The sequence below is a fragment of the Malaclemys terrapin genome, chromosome 12 (genome assembly GCF_027887155.1).
Source record: "Malaclemys terrapin pileata isolate rMalTer1 chromosome 12, rMalTer1.hap1, whole genome shotgun sequence".
Lineage (NCBI taxonomy): Eukaryota > Metazoa > Chordata > Testudines > Emydidae > Malaclemys > Malaclemys terrapin.
Genome location: NC_071516.1, coordinates 7,145,347 through 7,161,784, shown reverse-complemented (window position 1 = coordinate 7,161,784; position 16,438 = coordinate 7,145,347). Strand labels below are relative to the sequence as shown.

Sequence of the window (16,438 nt, the reverse complement as noted above, 5' to 3'; positions counted from 1 at the left end):
TCTTTTGGAAATGTATTAATTAAAATTAAATACTACAGACAAGCAGCTTTAGAGGGACTGCAGTCCTTGCCAAATTAGCATAACACTGGCGACAGCCATGGAAATTGGTTTAATAACCCTAAATAGTTACACCCCATTCCTAACACAAATGGCCATGGACAGGTCTAGCCCCTCAGGCTGCTACTGTACCAGTTTACGTGGTCGCTCTGACATTGGGTGGTGGGTATTCCTGTCTGAACACAAATCACAGAATGCACCTCAATTATTATTATATAATGATTTGTGAAGTATACAAGGCATCACAGCATTAAAAAAAAATCCCAACCATTTAGGGACTAGCTACAGAGCTCACTTGGTAACTTGCACCAATGTGACACACACTTGGAGAGAGCTTTTGGTTTAGTGATCACAGTGGGCCAAGCTTCTGACATAATATAGGATTAGGATTAGCAGATACAATAGAGAACCAAGCAAATAGAATACCAGTGATTTCAAACAATCGTTTAGAGTCATCTCTGGCATGTTTTATTTTGTTCTGCGCATTAAACTCTTAAAAAAAAAAAACTGCTAAGTTATTCTTCTAATAAAGCTGCAGCTTTGAGGACAAAGACTTTAGTCAAGTATCCAAATGCAAAACTCAAACCAACCTATCCCCAAGACTATTTCTCTTGAAATGACAAGAGTAAATCACTTCCCCCCCCGCTTCAAGATTTATGGGATAAGTTAAAAAAAAAAAAGTATATTGAAATGGAGTTATCCGATAGTATTTTTAAAACTGACTCACTCACCTAACTTCCACCAGTCTAATCCAAATGATGTTTCTTTACACCTTACATTGACTTCATCATTTATTTTGCTTAGACTGCCAACTGGTTTAGAGAGATGTAGGACAGAGTAAGTGGTTATTCATGTCTTTTATTTGTTATAAATACACTTTAATACGTTGAGTGATTTTATGTTTTGTTTACCAAAGATGAGCAATGACTTTGGAAAATCATCTGGAAAACCCAACCAAGTTGAGAAACAGGCAAAAAAGCAGGCAACAGTGTACAATCAAAATACTTTTGTCAGTCCAAGAATGGGTTCTTAACTTGAAAATAAACTAATAATTGTAAAGCTTCCATGGTTTTACCAACACCACAACAAACACCTGAGAGCTGATCAGATGGCATTTTAGTTTAATTCTTGGGCACTATTAGATTAATTTCCCCCTTTTTATAGGTGATTTTGCATTCTGAAAACATTGCATAGTTTTTACCCAGGTTGATCCAATCCAAAGAAAACTCACTGAGATTTCCATTTCCAGATTTTCTCTCTGTGTATGGGTGTGTTTTAAAAACTTTGTTTAAACGGACCAAGAAACTTTGTGGGCCAAAGCAAGTTGATAGGCAAAAGTTATGCTCAAAGTTAATCCATTAACAGGCTGGGAAGAAAATAATAAAAAAAAAACACTACAGAAAGTTGCAAGCAGCATGATTGCATTAAAAACCATAGAGGGGTGGGGAGCATTTTACAGAATTTTAGCTAAGTGAACTTTAAAACGGCGGGGTTGTTTTGTCCAAACAGCTTTCAAATATTTCCCAATGAGAGAGCAAAAGAAATAGTCAAATACAAAAGAAAAAAAAGAAACTTAACTGATGGTTGGAAGCCAGGGCTGATGGAGTGGGAAGAAAAGCGGACAGGCAAAAGAAATCAAGGTTTATCATGACAGTGTTTGCAGAGAGTGGAGGTTGTCCCGGGGAAGGCAGTGCATTTCTCAGGGCAGCTGGGCAGGGCTGTGCCCGAGAAGGGGTACACCGCTGACTGTCCGAAGGGGTTGAGTGTGGCAGGGAGAGGGGTACTGAGGCTCTGCCCTTGGTTCAGGTAGGCCACGAGCCGCCTCATCTCCTCCAGAGCCTGCGCCTGCATGAGGATGTAGTTCTTGGCCAGCAGCAGGGTGGCGATTTTGGAGAGTTTCCTCACCGAGGGGCTGTGGGCGTAGGGGATGACCGAGCGCAGCCCGTCCAGCGCGTCGTTCAGGTCGTGCATCCTCCGGCGCTCCCGGGCGTTGATGCTAAGCCGCAGCGAGCGCGGCTCCTTGGGCTTCTTCCCCAGGGCGCCCGCCTTGAGTTTGCCGTCCCGCTCGTACGCCGGGCTCCCCTGGGCCGGCTCGAAGGCGTCCTCCTCGTCCCCGCTCTGCTCGCCGCTGCTCTCCGCCGACTTGCCCAGCGGGTTGGGGTGGAAAGCCCCGCCGCCGCCCGCGTAGCCCCGCGGGCTCTCCGCCGCGCCGCGCCCCGGGCCGTAGGCGAAGGCGGACTGGCCGTAGCTCTGAGCCAGGGCCAGGTAGGGGTCGCTGCCCAGGGACTTCAGCTCGGCCATCGCCTTCTCGGGGAGGTCCCCGGAGCCCGGGAAGAGCTCGGCTCCCTGGGCAACACTCATGGGCGCACGGGGCACTTTCCCTGCGCCTTCCCCCCCTCCCCCGGTGGGGTCTGCGCCCCTCCTGCGCTGCGCCCCCCTCCTGTGCCCTGGTGGATCGCGGGGTCTGCGCCCCTCTCGGATCTCGGTCTGCGCCCCGCTGGGATCTCGGGTTTGCGCCCCCTCCCGGGGGGGTGCGCGCCCTGGCTGGGTGTCGGTGTGTCTGTCTGTGTCTCGTTCAGGTCTGGCTAGCACCGCGCTGTGCCCTGGCTGGGGGCGGGATATGAATCATCTCCTTTCCCAGCCGCCCGTTATATTACAGAGAGGGGCCCGCTGGGATTCACCAGCCGCCCAATCAGAGAGATCTCTTTAATTAATGGTATTGTAGGGCATTAAAACACAGGCAGGAGAAGCCAAGGGAGCGCCCGGCCAGGGACGGCTCCTTAGCCACGAAGCCAGTGTGCTTCCCCCCAAGGCCAGGTCCCGGCCCTGGATGGTGCATTTATTTTCAGGTGGGAAGGACAGAGGCATGTTCAGAGCTTGCCATTTGATTGTGCTTTGAACGGAGAGGCGCCTGTCTGCCCACTCCAATAAACACGTTCCCTACAGCAGCCAGGGGGGCAGCTAAACATCTGTGAAAATCGTCAGAGCTCTGCTGGGTTTCCAGGATAAACCCTTTGCAACTTCTGCTGCCCGGCGGGAGCCACGTGGGACCTCCCAGCAGTCCGGCCCGAGGACTCTCTCATCACTACCAGTGTGACAATCCGTAGCTCCGCTGTGATCCCTTCCACACGGGCACTGACCTAGGCTGGAGTTCTCTATCCCGAAAACCGGGACCCACACGCTTCCTTCTTCGGGGCTGCGGCTTGAGGGATGTAGTTAGATCTAATTTCCTTCCGGGAGGGGAAAGATCGCTCGGTGCTTGTGCAGCCTGGCATGACAACAGAGCAGACAACGGTGCGAGCTCACACTCGCGTTACAGGAGGAAGCTTAATGGAGGGGATCTTGCAGACAAACACTTGCTGTCCAACTTTTCTTTGCAAAACCAAGTCATGATGCTGAGGCCAATCAGACACCCCCTCTCCCCCACCTCATTAGGAAAAGGGAGGCAATTGAAGCGAAAAGAGGAAAGTTTTAATGAGGCATTTTGTTGGCTTTCTGCTACAGTGGAAAGTTTGTGGTGGCGAGATGCAGCCCCTTGCATTATGAGACCTTTACTTAAGTTTAATTCCTGTTTTTCCTCGCTCCACTTATCATCTAGTGCCCCCTACCACTTTTCTTCTAAGTTCACAGGAGAACCACACACACTTCACTTTGCAAGGCTTCTCTATGCCTAGCAAGCTGAACATGTTTCTGTTCTTAAATATATCAGCCCCATAGAAAGGCGCAGTGGTTATAACAAAATCCAAATGCACAGCTGAGCCTATGTACCCTGCCCCCACATAAAATCCCAGACCAAAATAAAACCCAGGGGCTGGAGTGTGGGAGTTGTGAGTGAATATTTTAAATGGTCTCCTTCCAATATTTTAATATGATACACATAATCATTTACACAGTCTGCTTTCTGTGAATTGTCCCTCAGACATGGGAAGGGAATCCATGGCTGGGGTCTGGTACTAATAGGTTATGGAAGCTTTCACCCCTCCCTCACTGGTGTGAATCCAACTTGGAATCATTAGTGAACCAAAAGCATTGCCAGCTGATGGCTGTACCGTAGCCCCTATTAAATAATTTGGTGATCTAAGTCCAGTCCCTCATGAGGACAGACGTATATATCACAAAAGAGAACAGGGCACTTGTCATAACTGACACCCTCTGGGGTCTGATCATTTGGGCATAATGCATGCAACTCCCCAATGAGATTAATAGGCATTTTGCCTGCATGAGGGACTGAAGGATCAGAACCTTGTGTGGTAATCTCAGAAGAGGAGCAAAGGAGTGAATGGGAATGGAACAGAACATAAGAACATAAGAATGGCCGTACCGGGTCAGGCCAAAGGTCCATCTAGCCCAGTATCCTGTCTACCGACAGTGGCCAATGCCAGGTACCCCAGAGGGAGTGGACCAACAGGCAATGATCAAGTGTCAAGTATAAGGGGGTAGCCGTGTTAGTCTGTATCTACAAAAACAACAAGGAGTCTGGTGGCACCTTAAAGACTAACAGATTTCTAACAAATTAAGACTAACAAATCTGTTAGTCTTAATGATCAAGTGATCTCTCTCCTGCCATCCATCTCCATCCTCTGACAAACGGAGGCTAGGGACACCATTCCTTACCTATCCTGGCCAATAGCCATTAATGGACTTAACCACCATGAATTTATCCAGTTCTCTTTTAAATGCTGTTATAGTCCTAGCCTTCACAACCTCCTCAGGTAAGGAGTTCCACAAGTTGAATGTGCGCTGCGTGAAGAAGAACTTCCTTGTATTTGTTTTAAACCTGCTGATTTACTCCTGATGGAGACTGATTTACTCTTTCAGCCTTACCACAGGTCTCTCCTGGTTGGGATTTATGCCCCCTGTTAAGCAGTATGGAGGAAGGTTACACCACCGCTATGCAGATTGTTCTTACTCTAATAATAAACATAGGGCTTCAACATTTTGTTGGGTTTAGTATGCAGGTGCTGTTGGTGGCCTGTGATATGCAGGAGGTCAGACTAGATAATCTGGTGGTCCCATCTGGCCTTAAACTCTGTGACTTGCAGTCTACTACTGTCAGACCAGCACGATTTCCAAGCAGTAACATCACTTTACTTTCTTCGGGGTAATGTGATTGCAATGATGAACCAGGGAAAAGAGATGGCAATGTGGCCTGCAAAATTGGTTTAAAATATCTCAACTCACTGGAGCTGTGAGGACTAATTTAGGCCTTCTAAGATGGACACATTGAGTTCCATGCAATTTACCATGGGGGAAGAGTTCTTAAAAACATACATTTTTGTTGTAATGTGTTTCAAAAAGGGAGTCTTTAACCCAAGTCCAGGCCTGGAGCTGCACCCTGTCAGCCAAATGCACAGACTTCAACCCCCACGGCACTTTTTGTAAGACACGAGAGGTTCCCCCCAATATTCTTAGCGCAGAATCACCTCCTGCAACATTCTATGGTAGAGTGTGTTGCCCTGCCACCTGCCGCTGCTGCCTTCCACCTGAATGTCTGTGGTTATTCCTGTATATAATTACACAACTGGTCTGATGTACATGACTGATATGAAGTGTGATTCATAAATGTAGGATATTATTCATTCAAACTAACTATAATGGGTCAAAATCATTCCTAATGTTGACTTTAATGAAGTTACACTAAGGATGTATTTAATCCATCCATAACACCCATAAAGAAAATCAAATTGCATCTATCTGTTTTGATACTTCTTTTATAAACACAAAAATGCACAGAGATTTAGTCCATGGAGTTAGACCGTGGCTCATTAAGGAAGGCACCTAAACAGGATTTTCAAATTCTGAATTTGGGCAGTCAGCACTTAAGTGTCCATTCTGGGCACCGAAATTTCAATGTAAAACCTCAGACAATGTTGGCATGGGTATCCGTGCCTGGATTCACAGCTCCATGTACAAAAAACAATGTAAACTTATTTGTATATCTACTTTATCCTAATACACACAAACACACCATTTTGTTGTATGACCCTCTAAGTTAGAATTCAAGGATAAGATCAGAGTTTTTTGGTGGCTCACACCAAACAGAAGGATACACTGATGCAAAGAAGGGCATACACATCTAACGCCGGTGGCCTTCATGCTCCAGTACATGACCCTCATCCAGCCTCACTGTTAAGTTAAGTTAACTGACTGGAGGATGAAAGAAACAGTCAAGAGTTTTCTCTTCCAGCCAGACCAATGTAAAGAAGCATTCACAGGACATTAACTTGAGAAAACTGAGAAGTAAACACCCTGAGCTCTGTCAAACAATCCACAGAGAAATCCGTACTTTGTACTTGGTTGTGATTTGTTCAGCGTTGGTGAGGTCATCTTGGCCTTAAGATGGCTGATGGCTGAGCATCCACTGTGCCGAGAGAGATTTTCAAAGCAGAGGACTTGTCTATTTTGATTTATTTCATGGATTCACTACGAGTGTTCATTTTGAATGCAATAAAAAAAACCAAAACCCTGATCTTTGCTGAGTTGGCTGGTATTTGGTGGCCTCATTGTATCCAGCTGGAGGGTATTTGAAGGCCATTGCATTTGGGGGCTTTGAAACCAGGGCTGACTTCATTGTACACACTGTACAAGTAGTCACCTAGGGCAGCAAAATGCAAGGGGCATGTTCAATACCAGTTTGTATGGGTGAGCACCAGTGTTTCCTCGAATTTTTCCCACCCATGTGTGGAATGAATTCTGTTATGTGCACCAATACAGAGGTGATGTGTAACACATCACCTTCATATTGGTGCACATAACAAAATTCATGTGGCGGGGGTGAGGCCAAGGGGTTTGGAGTGTGGGAGGGGACACAGGGCTGGGGCAGAGGGTTAGGGGTGCGGGGGGGGGGGAGGGCTCCGGCTGGGGGGTGCAGGCTCTGGGGTGGGGCTTGGGATGAGTGATTTGGGGTGCAGGCTGCCCCAAGACTACAGTGGGGAGAGAGGACTCTCCCCCAGCTCTCTCTCCCCACAGCAGCACCTGAGCTGGGGGGGAAGAGGCACCTCTCCTCCGGCTGCGGCAGGGCCGGGGCTGGGTTGGGGTCAGGGGAGGAACACCTCTCCCCCCTGCCATGGCAGGTCCAGGCCAGGATTGGGTTGCGGCCGGGGGAGGGGTGCGCGCCTCTCCCACAGCTGGTCCATGGGCGGAGCTGGGTTGGGACTGGAGGAGGGGCGCTTCTCCCCTGGCTGCGGCAGGTCTGGGGCTGGGCTGGGTTGGGGCCGGGGGATGGGTGTCTCTCCCCCAGCCCTGGCAGGTCCGGGGTTGGCGGAGAGGCATCTCTCCCTGCCGCAGCCCTGAGTGCTTGTGTGGTGCTTAATAGGCTACATAGAGGGAACTTAGGTGAGCGCTGCTATTATTATTTATTATTTGTATTGATGTAGTGCCAGAAGCCCCAGTCACCGAGCAGGACCCCCTGTGCTAGGTGCTGTAAAAACACAGAACAAAATGATGGTCTCTATTCCAAACAGCTTGCAATCCAAGTATACATTGAGAGACAGATGAATACAGCTAGACATGGAGTGTACAAGAAAACAATCCAACGCCATTGGTCCCCGTGACAGGCAGTGGTTTTAGGACACCAGCTGCTGAACCATTGTCAAGTTTTTTGTAGTAAACATGGCAAGGAGAATTTTAAGAAGGGTTTTGAAGGAGGAGAGTGCGGTGGTTTTGTGGATGACTATGGGGAGCTTCTCGTATAGATGAGGAGCAGCATGGGAGAAAGCACAAAGGTGCTTGTTTGAAAGTTTAATGAGTGGGTGATGAAGGCGGACATCTGTGGTCCATCGGAGGTGGGAGTCAACACCTCGATAGCATATAAGATAATTGGCAGCCCATCCTCATGTTACCTAAGGCTTTGAAAGTGAAGACAAGTAGCTTATGTCTGATGAGATGGAGAAGGGGAAGCTTGAGAACTACTAAAATGAGGAGACAGTGTGGTGTTAAAGTAAAGAAAGCAAACCTGTAGTATGTGATGAAGGAGCAGGTTTTGCTTGAGCGATCCATTTCTTACCTGGCTTGGATTTCTTTTTCTATGTGACCTTAACTCTGAAATATCTGTGTTTGTAATGTTTTGTTTTGGAATAATTACAACATCCCTGGAATGTTTTATACCTCTAAATTACTGACACATAGGCTCAATCTTAATTCTGTTTTAACAGGGATTTTTAGCTGGGAATAAATAAAAGTAATGAAATTAAATGAAGAAAAGGAAAATGTAAATTGAGTAACAGAACAAAAAAGCCGAATGGTGCTATTGATTAGTGTGGAACGGTCTCCCAAGTGGAAGAAGCAGAAGCCCCCTCATAGCAAACAAAGCACTGACCCGTAGGGCATCAGTTCTGAAACTTTTTGCCCTCATGCTCCACCTTTATCAAAGCATATAATCAGAGGCTGAACCTTGCTGTGGGCTGGAGGCATTGTTCAGAGAGATCAGCTGCAAATGAGATCATTTGACACCTTTCAGGGAGATGGGTGAATTTGTTCCTATGGCCAGGCTAACCCAGATTGATATTGGAGACTGACCCTGATCTCTGCAGGGGAAGAGAGGCTCAAAGAGAAACAGGATGGGGGAGGGGAGGACAGAAATGAGGAGCAGGGGGCACAAGAGCTGAAGGTGAAGAGGCTGGAGATAGGGGTTTCCCTCATGCCATCTCCTCCCCATTCTGTTCCCATTGCATGCTCACCATTAGTGACTCTATTCCTCCTTGGAGCCACTGCCTAGTTCCACTTCACTTCATCCCATCCTTGCTAGCAAGGTCCTCCCTGAGACGGCTTTTGGCCACCTACTCCTTTGCCCCTATTTGTCCTCCCTAGAGGCTTCACGCTGCTTGGGCACCGGTAGATGGAGCTTTGAGCATCAAGGAGGAGAGACAGTTTCCCTGCTCTCAAGGCCAGCAAAATGGCTGCCTCTGAGTCCAACAGCTGGCAGGTGTTACTGCAGGGGAATTCCCGCTCATTCCCTGCAACATGCATGAGAACAATTTTAGCTGGAGCTGGAACTAGCTCTTGGGGGAATTTGTATTTGCTGGCTTCAGGATTGTAAATAGAAGGGTAATAAAAGAGTGTTGTGCCCCAGCCAGACACTGTATCGGCCTATGGCCTGGCCCCAAAGCTTGAGAAAGGAGATAATCACTGAGACTAGCAAGGAGGAACCTGAAGTCATCATAATGGGAGGTAATAAGAGCACAGTGAGTTGAGGCTGTGAGCAGATGGAAATCTCGATAAGGCAGATGCAACCAGTATGTAAAGGTGGAAATAGGAGGTTATTTGTTTCAGCAAATGACAGCTTGGGAACAAAGGGGACACCAAGCTTTCTGCTGCATGTGGCATGTTTTCACCAGGTCCCTACAAAGTATAGTTTGCATGTCCTTTTCCCATTACCTCCCCTTCCCTTTTGCGCTAATGTGAAATGACTAGCTTGTCTCCCTTCCTTCTCCTCCACATTATAACCACCAACACTAAGATACACAATGACACATGCACACTCTCTCATGCTAGCAATATTCAGGCACTCAGAGAGCTAGGGTGCTAATTTTCTCTGTGAGTTTTAATCCGAAGGTCACTTTGCTACTCTTTGTGATAGGTGTACAGGTAAAGCTTCACAATCCTGTAGGCCTAGAAACGTGCATGTAAACATGGCGCGTGGGTAATAAAAGGACAAACAATTTCCTTTTTACTCATCTCCTCTCAGCTCACCTCCAGAATCTGAATCTGTCGCAGTTTCTGCATATCGTCTTTCTCTTTCAGTGCCCTCCTCACAGATTTCCACCCCATTAAGACTGTTTACCTGCTTTAACCACTTGATTGCTTCATGACAGTAAGACATCTGAAGTACTAATCGAACAGATCTGTATATTAACCTTTTTCAGCCAATGTTTGCTCCCAAATGCAGACAGGCACAGATTAATTGATAATATCTGTAGACAATCCTGTTTTGCAAGTGATAATAACAAGTAGAGATAAGTACTGGAAATTAGCCCTCACCGTCAGTAAAAATCATGCTCATGAAGAACGATGGCATGACAGGCACTTATTTAATGAGTTACAGTTGCACAAGACATGTTAAAGGCAGTGTTGGAATTGGAAAAATTACACATATCCAATTAAGCTACCTCCAAGGCAGAGGAGGGCCAACAGTTAGAACTAAATTCCTTTATAAAGACATCATTATGCTGTTGGCAGGGGGAATAAACCTGGACAATAACAAAGACCCTGGCTTCAGAGGTAGGTCTAACCTGTCTTAAGGTCATTTGGGTCAATAATTCCTATGTAGGTTCTCAAGGGGGTTTATATATAGATCAAGTCTTCAAAAGCTTAAATTCCCACCTTTCGATACTGACAAACAGAAGAGTAGCCCTATCAGTCACAAGAGGAGGGCTCGTTAGGATTTGACACACAGAGGCGACACGTGGAGAGATATATGGGGTCACAAGGCTCCCCCACCCCGTATTTCTGCCAGGGTTTATATGCCCTGCCCTGAACCCCGCTGCATACCACCAGCATCTTTAAATTGTGCTCCACGCTATCGACAGTTACACGTCGCCTGTGTTTGACAGTGCTGCTTTATGTATTCATAAAAGACACAATCGAGAGGGCCCACCTGGATGCTGCTTGAATTTGAGCTAAAATCTGGACTTCAGAAAAAAGCATCACAGAGTCCAGCCCAGACTTCTCCCTCAAAATTCATCTGCACACAACAGTCTTTGACGATATTTGACACGGTTTCTCATTGAAAACTGATGTCGCTGCAAATTGTGAAACAGAAATGCTGATTTGGGCTTTGACATGTTGGACTGTAATAGTGCTGAAAGAGGAGGATTGGAAAAAAAATAGTAACAGGGGAATGACCCATATGGAGAAATATATGTGGAGATAAGGTAAACTCTTTCAAACAATTTGGAAAGATAGGACATCCTTGCGTGTCAAGAGAGTATTTGATATTCCCAAATAGAAAATAACTGTAATGTACCAGATGTTGTATGGTACTTGCTAACTTTTTAAATGTGACTTTATATACTTCTTTACATCTTCAAAACTCTGTATAACAGTGGTTTTCAACCTGTGATTGGTGGACCTCTGGAGTCTGTAGACTATGGCTAAGATTTCCAAAGATGAAATCCAAAATTCAAAAATGTTTAGGGGTCTGCAAATGAAAAAAGGTTGAAAACCACTGCTGTAAACATTTTACACAGTTAATTGTAGGCAGTTAATCTTTATAATTGTCAGTGCCTCAAGGTAGGGTTCTTACCCTGATTGTGTCTGGTACAGCACAAAGCCTGCTCTAAATGAATGCTTATAATAATTTGATTGCTTAACTACCCGTTTCTACTTTGTTGCATAAAGTTCTCTTTGATGCCTTGAATATGTAGGGCTGCCTGCAAACAGTCACACTCACTCCATGGATATGTGTAGCATTTGCATTCCCAATAAGACAAAGCAATCAGGGCTGCACAAGCAAGTTACTTCCTCTTGGGAGTACTTCAGAACCACAACTCCCAGACTCCACTGCCTCTCCCCCAGATGACCTCATCATAACAAGGTGGCTTCTGGGCATAAAAATGGATTTGGGACTTGTAGTCTCACCTGTGCTGGTTATCACCACTTGTTACCATAGCAAGAGATTGAACAACTTTATTTTCTTTTAATGTGGGAGAAAAAACACATTCTTCGAGTTGAAACATTTATTTTATGTATCTTGAAAACAGAGGCCCCAGGGAAAAAGTAGGTAAAAACAAAAACAAACAAAAAGGCACCCAACCAAAATCAAACCAAAGGGGAAAATAATAGAATCACAGAATGATAGAATCATAGACATGTAGGGCTGGAAGGGACCTTAAGAGATCGAATCCATTCCCCCTTTGCTGAGACAGGATAACGTGTACCTAGACCATCCCAGACAGGTGTTTGTCTGTTTTTAGAAACCTCCAATGACAGGCATTCCACAGCCTCCTTAAGTAATCATAGAAGTGTAGAACTGGAAGGGACCCCAATAGGTCATCTTGTCCAGTCCCCTGCACTCAGAGCAGGACTAAGTAATCATTTCATTTAATTCCAGTGCTTAATTATCCTTAGAGTTAGAAAGTTTTTGTGAATATCTAACCCTAATCTCCCTTGCTGTAAACTGAGCCGATTACTTCATGTCTTACCCTAAGTGGACATGGAGAACAATTGATCACACTATTCTTATAACAACCTTCTGAATATTTGAAAACTAATGTCCTCCCTCAGCTTTTTCTTTTTAGACTCGACATGCCCAATTCTTTCAACCTTTCTTCATAGGTCATATTTTCCAAAACCTGTGATCATTTTTGTTGTTTTTCTCTGGACTCACTCCAGCATGTTCACATCTTTATCAAAGTGTGGTGCTCGAAACTGGACACAGAACTCCAGCTGAGGCCTCACAACTGGAGAGTAGAGTGGGACAATTACCTCCCATGTCTTACAAATGAGACTTCTCTTAATACATCCCAGAATGACATTTGCCTTTTTTGCCACAGAATCGCCCTGCTGACTCATATTCAATTTGTGATCCACTATATCCCCCAAATCCTTTTCGTCAGTACTACTGCCTTGCAATTTATTCCCCAGTATGTATTTGTGCATTTGCGTTTTCCTTCCTCGGTATAGTACTTTGCACTTGTCTATTAAATTTCATTTTATTGGTTTCAGACCAAATTCTCCAATTTATCATGATCATTCTGAATTCTAATCTTGTCTTCCAAAGTGCTTGCAACCCCTCCCAGCTTGGTGTCATCTGTACATTTTATAAACATAATCTCTACTCCATTATTTAAATCATTAATGAAAATATTGAATAGTGCCAGATGCAAGACAGACACCTGTGGGACCCCACTTGATATGTCATCCTAGTTTGACAGTGAACCATAACTACTCTTATGAAGTACTTATCAGTAGACAAATATAGAGTGAGATATCAATAGAGAATGCATCAAAAACAAAAACTCAAAAACCTAATATAGGCACCAGTGAACATTTTAAATGTCTAAAGAATTGGAATGAGATAAAGCTGAGCGTCAGAGTCCAAATCTTGACCCAGATCCAAAAACTTTCCTACAGTTCGTGGGTGTTTAGAACTGGAGTTTTGGTTCGGGCCCCTGTCTAAATTAGGAATTGTGAAAGAGGCAAATGCAACCTTAGATGTTGCAGGTGAGGTGAGCAGAGATAGAGACATATTAATGCCATTCTACAAGGCACTGGTAAGACTTCATCTGGAATACCATGCACCATGCTGGTCACCCAAATTCAAGAAAGATGATTTCAAACTGGAACAGGTGTAAAGAAGAGGTAGGATGATCAGGGGCTTGTCTTATGAGAGGAGACTGGAAGAGCTTGGCTAATGTAGCCTAGCAAAATGAAGGCTGAGATGGGCTATGACTGCTCTCTATAAATACACCAGGCAGGTAATCACCAGGGAGAGTGGGGGAAGAGCTATTTAAGCTCAGGGACAATGTTGGCACAAGAACAAATGGGTATAATCTTGTCATGAATATATTCAGGGTGGAAATTAGAAGAAGGTTCTAACGCCCCAAGGAGTGAGGTTCAGGAACAGCTCCCAGTAGGTAGGGTTGCCAACTGTCTAATCACACAAACCCAAACACCCTTGCCCTGCCCCTGCCCCTTCCTCTGAGGCCCTGTCCTTGCCCTGCCCCTTCTCTGAGGCCCCGCCCCACTCACTCCATCTCCCCTCCCTCTGTCGCTTGCTCTCCCCCACTCTCATTCACTTTCACTGGGCTGGGGCAGGGGATTGGGCTATGGGAGGGGGTGCGGGCTCTGGGCTGGGGCTGAGGGGTTCGGAGTGTGGGAGGAGGCTCTGTGCTGAGCCTGGGGTAGGGGGTTGGGGTACAGGTGGAGGTGTGGGGTGCAGGCTCTAGAAGGGAGCTTGGGTGAAGGAGGGGGCTCAGGGCAGGGGGTTGAGGTGAGGGAGGGGTTGAAGGGTGAGGGTTCTGGCCGGGTGGCATTTATCTCGGGTGGCTCCTGGTCGGTGGTGCAGCAGCTCCCTGCCTGCCTTGGCCCTGCACCACTCCCAGAAGTGGCCGGCACATCCCTGCAGCCCCTGGGGGGCGGGGCAGGGGGCTCTGCATGCTGCCCCTGCCTGCAAGCACTGCCTCCACAGCTCCCATTGGCTGCAGTTCCTGGACAATGGGAGCTGCGGAGTTGGTGCTTGGGGCGAGGGCAGCACGCGGAGACCCCCTGCCCCCACCAGGGGCCGCAGGGACGTGTTGGCCACTTCCAGGAGCGGCGCAGGGCTAAGGCAGGCTCCCGCTGCCCCACCGGACTTTTAGTGGCCTAAGATCTCCCAGATTGGCTTCAGTAGCCTCTGGGAGATAGAGCCCGAGTCCGGGAGACACCTGGCGAAACCGAGAGGATTGGCAACCCTACCAGTAGGAGTAGTGACGGCTGTTCTAATAACTGGGCCTACAAATGTACCCTAATTTTGAGCTCAACGGTGACCAGTGAGTGAAAGTTAATAAAATGTCACAGTAACTGATGATAGATGCTGATGGAAAAAGGTGCAAAAAAGAGACAGAGGCTGAAGTAGTTCAAACAAAACGGCCTGGTGATATAATTCAAGGGTTGTGTGAAGATCATGCCTAGCAAACAACAGCAGTGAGAGACCAGAAATCAATGAGCCAAAAACTAGGTCTAATTGGTGGATAAAATAATGAGGGGATGGGGGGTTTCGCCCCTCTCCCCCTTTTGGGGTCCTTAAAAAAATCAAAGAAACTATGGGAGGAAAAGCTGGGGGAGGCTATTGTGATGCTGACTGACATAACGAAGGGGAATGAGCGAGTTTCACCATTATAGTTCCCACCCCGCCTCCACTGTTCCTGGGACCCTCGACCTTCTTCCTCCTAATCCTGAGAGACCTCTTGACCAGCCCGGGCCAAACAGAGGACCCTAGATGACAACACCACCTCCACTGACTCTGGCTAAATCCCCACCTCCACCAGGGACACGAGACTTTGTCATCCCTCTTGCCCTCTCCCCCCACACCTGGTGTGTTCTTTTCCTTCCCCACCTTATTTCTTCTCTTTCCTCTCTCTCTCCTTTTTTCCTATTGTGCCCAGTTCTGGGCACCCCATTTCAAGAAAGATATGGAAAAATTGGAGAGGGTCCAGAGAAGAGCAACAAGAATGATTAAAGGTCTAGAGAACATGACCTAGGAAGGAAGGCTGAAAGAATTGGGTTTGTTTAGTTTGAAAAAGAGAACACAGAGGGGACATAGCAGCAGTTTTCAGGAATCTAAAAGGGTGTCATAAGGAGGAGGGAGAAAACTTGTTCATCTTAGTCTCTAAGGATAGAACAAGAAGCAATGGGCTTAAACTTCAGCAAGGGAGGTTTAGGTTGGACATTAGGAAAAAGTTCCTGTCAGGGTGGTTAAACACTGGAATAAACTGCCTAGGGAGGTTGTGAAATCTCCATCTCTGGAGATATTTAAGAGTAGGTTAGATAAATGTCTATAAGGGATGGTCTAGACAGTATTTGGTCCTGCCATGAGGTCAGGGGACTGGACTCGATGACCTCTTGAGGTCCCTTCCAGCCCTAGAATCTATGAAAGCTGATTTAGCCGGCCAAGACTATCTTTTGCAACACCGCTCTCAGCCTGTGACCAAAGAGGCAGTTAAAAGCAATACCTTCAATAGGCCAATGCTGGTACAAGTTTGCCCGGTTTTGAAGTGGCTGAGGTGACCGTGTGGCTGGGTATTTCCAGCAGGGAGGCTGCAAGTGAGCGTCAACACCAGAGACAGAGGCTGCATTTCCTATCTTTGCTGTTTGTTCTGCTCCTCCTTTTGGGTGTGTTCGTCTCAAAGGCAGCAGGATTAGACTTTAACAACAGCAACAATCACAGCTCCAGCCCAGCTCAACTCACCTTTTCTCTTTCCTCCCAAAAGGAGAGTCATTACCCTCTAAGCCAAGAGGCTGTCAAACAAGAGGGTTTTCCTCACAGACTCTCTGCAGCTGGAGGAAAGGGGAACAAGAGGTGTTAAAATGAAAGCCTTACTTAATACTTTTCTCTTCAAATGCATTAGCTGTTTTTCTTTCTTTTCTGTATCTTTAGTACAACGTTAAAGGTTTTTAATAATGTGTTTGCCATGGACTAAGCAGGCTGAGGTCTCTGTGGACCAGACTTTGTTTAACACTATTTCATTTTGGGTGGGTCATGTTTACACCTTTGACTCTTTGGGTTCTGTTATTCCAGCTAAATTACTACAACGGGGCAAACAACCCAACTAGTTTTAAAATGGAACTTGCTAAATTTACAGATGGGGTTATAAAATGGAGTGGCTGAGATGGGTGGGAACTGGACTGAGTGATCCAGGAGGTCCCTTCCACTCCTGTGTTCTAAGTTCCTAAGAACAAACTT

The 16,438-nt window shown here is 46.4% G+C and overlaps 1 protein-coding gene across 1 annotated transcript; it reads right to left on the bottom strand.

The window, feature by feature from the left end:
- Positions 1–796: 796 nt before the first annotated feature.
- On the bottom strand, positions 797–2,418 carry BHLHE23 (basic helix-loop-helix family member e23). The gene has a single exon (XM_054046232.1). The coding sequence runs from the start codon at positions 2,416–2,418 to the stop codon at positions 1,693–1,695; it is 726 nt and encodes a 241-aa protein (XP_053902207.1). The 3' UTR covers positions 797–1,692.
- Positions 2,419–16,438: the final 14,020 nt, after the last annotated feature.

Excerpts from the sequence above, each read along its gene's own strand:
- BHLHE23 (XM_054046232.1), bottom strand. The coding sequence starts at position 2,418 with ATGAGTGTTGCCCAGGGAGCCGAGCTCTTCCCGGGCTCCGGGGACCTC.